We start from the raw sequence: 3063 nt of genomic DNA, 5'->3' as shown, positions 1-3063 counted from the left end.
GAGATTGACATGCCCAACATTTAGACAAGAAGTCTGCTGAGGCTCAATCCAGGTCTCAGGCCAGAACTGTTAGGGCAAGCAGCTCCTTCCTCCTGAGAAGACAGCCATGCCTGGTGGCTGCCACGCTGGTTCCCTGAGGATGACACCTGCTCAGGAATGAAGGCAACATGGACAAAGGACCGAGGCAAGGGACTGGACCCAGGGAACCAGATCCCTGCCGTTTTCTGTACTTCCTCTAACACAGGTGGTCAGCACACTCTTTCACGCGTTATCCAATTTTATCAAAAATAGAGACTAGGGCAATGTGACATAACAGCATTAAGCACTAAACCATTTGACAGGAATTCCTTTCAAAAGTGAAAAACAGTGTATAATTATATAGCTTCTCCACTAATCTTTGTTACCAACAGCCACTTAATCTAATCCTAAAGATCGAATACGATATTCTTTCTACAATACTTCAAACAGTCACTTCAATTTATTGTATATTTTCTAAATGCACCTCTCTCTCTCTGTTCTGAAAGAGAGAACATTTCATCACAAAACAAATGGGGTCTTTTGCCTATCTGATGGTCTCACACCTTCACAACAGCTCCAAATCCTTGGACCAGCCAGGGACAGACCAACCCCAGGGTTCTCTGCCAACGGAAGTCCTGGAAAGGCTCTGCACTCAAAACAAACCCCTACACCACCCCAAGGGAGGGGGAATGTTCCAAGTTGGGGGAGAAGCTAAAAGAAATTGAACCTAAACTCTTCATCGGGAGTGTCCAGAGTGGCTTTGGCTCGCCCTATAGGGCGAGGCCTGCAGACCCTTCGGCTCTTCTTTCTGGTGGCTCCATCTACAGGCTGCACCTGGGCTAAATAAGCAGCTGTCAGGAGAGAGAAGCAGCGTATGTGAGAACTGAATAACAATAGCTAACATTACCTGTACAGTTATGTTTGCCCATACAATTCTAACCACTTTGAATAAATTAACTAATTCCTCAAATTTGTAAGGTTGATATTACTATCACCCACCATTTAGAGAGGTTCAGTAGTTTGCAAAAGGTGTTAGTACTACTATGTGGTAGATCCAGGATTTGAACCTAGCTCATCTGGCTCCAGGAATTGCACTCAAACTGTTATGGGATATGGCTTCACTGCCAGTAGAGAGAGCCAAGACACAAAGACATAAGGCAGCTTTCCCCAAGCCAGGAGCAGGACCAACACAGGGCCACACTCTTTCCTGCTCCTCCCATGACCTCCCTGCTGCTTCCCAGGTTCAGTCCTGGGAAAAGGAGAGACAGGTCCATCCTTGCTCTTTCCCTGTTCCCTCAGGCTTCCCTGAGCTCATCTCCTTCCCCCACCAGCCTTGTTGCTCCGGGCCTTCTTCCTTTCACTCCCTAGGCACTTCCTCCTTAAATTAGGCCTTCCTAAATCAACCAGTTACTAGCTCCTCACCAGATCTGAGAGCCCGCAGGGCCTCACGCCATTCAGCTTCCATCTGAGCCCTATAGTCTCCAAACAAGGAGTGCATCAACTGCCTCTTTCGGGGCAGGGGCGTTCTTTTGCTGCGCAGGGTTCGGATTGCTCCAATAGCCTGCTCTTCTGCGAATAAAAACAAAGGACTAGTGAAAACCTCTACTACGGACCTCCTACCGCCCCACCGCAAAGGAAACAACTTCACCTCTGCCAGCACCTGCAGGCCAGGCGGTGCCACTGTTCACATTCCCCAACTCTATAGAAAGGTCCCTTACTCTGTTTCGGGGTGGGTTTCTGCCTCTTGAGGCCAAGCTCCAGTTGTTCCACACACCAAGCCAATTCCTGGGCCAACTGCTGCGCCTGTGACGGATTTGGGGAAGTGGCTGTGAGAGGGCACTGGGACACAACACAGCGCCTGGCCCCATCCCATCCCCCTCCCCGCCTTAACTCCGCGGACCCCAGATCACATGTGTCCGTGGATTCGCACCAGGGGATTCCACCCTTCCTGACTGACGCCCGCCCTTGCCTGGGCCTCAGCGCTTAGGGGCACTTCTTCTGGGGCGGGTTTCTCTGAGGCCTTCTCGCCTCCATTTGCCACAGAGGCCCTGTTCCGGGTTTTCTTCTTCTTCTTTTGTTTTTTCGACGCTGCACTGGCTTCATCGCCTAACGGGTGCGCTCTGGTGTCGGCGTTACTGCTCGTGGGTTGCCCTGGGCAGAGACAGACAGTGGAGGGATTCCGGACGCTGGAAACCAGGCCGGGAAGCCGGTGTCTGCGGGACGCGCAGGGAGTACCCGGGCCTGGGGCCGCCGCTGCCTCCCCGGCAAGATGTCCTAGGGCCTGGAGAAAGGGGGGCAGCACGAGGGTCACGGAGGGCCACCGACAGTGCGACGCCCAGCCACCCGCGCGTCTTCTCCACACCGCTCACCGCCATGCTCCGCAGTCGCCACCGGAACTACGCGGGGCGCAGAGTCCGACGTCGAATTCCGTCCTCCAAGAGGGCGCCTGCGACTCTAGGTTCCGCAGGGTCGCGGGCGGGGCGGGGCGGGGCGGGGCGGGGCGCGGGGGGCCCTGAGGGGAAGGGGCGAGGCTGGGGCGGGATGAAGCTGGGGCGCGGCGAAGCTGGGACGGGGCTGGGACCTGGCTGAGGCGAAGCTGGGACGGGGCTGGGGCGGGGCGAGGCGGGGCGGGGGCGGGAAGGGGACTAGCAGGGAGGGGAGAGGAGGGGCTGGGCCAGGCTGGGGCAGGATGAAGCCGAGGCGAAGCTGAGACAGGGCCGGGGCGGGGCTGGGGCGAGGGCAGGGCGGGGCGGGGCGAGGCCGGGGTCGGGGGTGCCTGGGGGAGCCGGAAAGAGGCTGCAGGGCGGTCTCGGAAGGAAGCTTGTGAGCGAGTTCTCGCGGGCACCGACTATGTGTCCGGCACCTTTCCGGATAAAAGTTCAAAGCTCTACACAAGGGTGTGTCTTCTCAAGGCTCACCTTTTGGTGGGGAGGGAAAAGCAAGTAAACAGAACTTGAGCAGCTGTGGCGCAGGAGGGTGGTCGGCAAAGACCCCTGGGAAATGGGGAAGAGGCGCAGGCCTGGGACCCGGCGCAGCCCGCGGCGC

General features: G+C 56.6%; 1 protein-coding gene across 2 annotated transcripts; it reads right to left on the bottom strand.

Annotated features, from left to right (window-relative positions):
• Positions 1 to 451: 451 nt before the first annotated feature.
• C8H8orf33 (chromosome 8 C8orf33 homolog) lies at positions 452 to 2503 on the bottom strand. Of its 2 annotated transcripts, none has more exons than XM_025395016.1 (5): positions 2388 to 2503; positions 1988 to 2299; positions 1737 to 1821; positions 1441 to 1587; positions 452 to 869 (listed from the first exon to the last, which is right to left on the bottom strand). In XM_025395016.1, exons 1-5 carry the CDS (start codon positions 2391 to 2393, stop codon positions 730 to 732), a joined length of 690 nt encoding a protein of 229 aa, XP_025250801.1. In that variant the 5' UTR covers positions 2394 to 2503; the 3' UTR covers positions 452 to 729. The 2 variants fall into 2 exon arrangements, with proteins under 2 accessions (XP_025250801.1, XP_025250802.1); XM_025395017.1 differs by having other exon boundaries at positions 1441 to 1584.
• Positions 2504 to 3063: the final 560 nt, after the last annotated feature.

Source organism: Theropithecus gelada, chromosome 8 (genome assembly GCF_003255815.1).
Source record: "Theropithecus gelada isolate Dixy chromosome 8, Tgel_1.0, whole genome shotgun sequence".
In the NCBI taxonomy this organism is placed as follows: Eukaryota; Metazoa; Chordata; class Mammalia; order Primates; family Cercopithecidae; genus Theropithecus; species Theropithecus gelada.
Note: the sequence above shows the minus strand (reverse complement) of the source record. Positions and strands in the feature narration are given on the sequence as shown.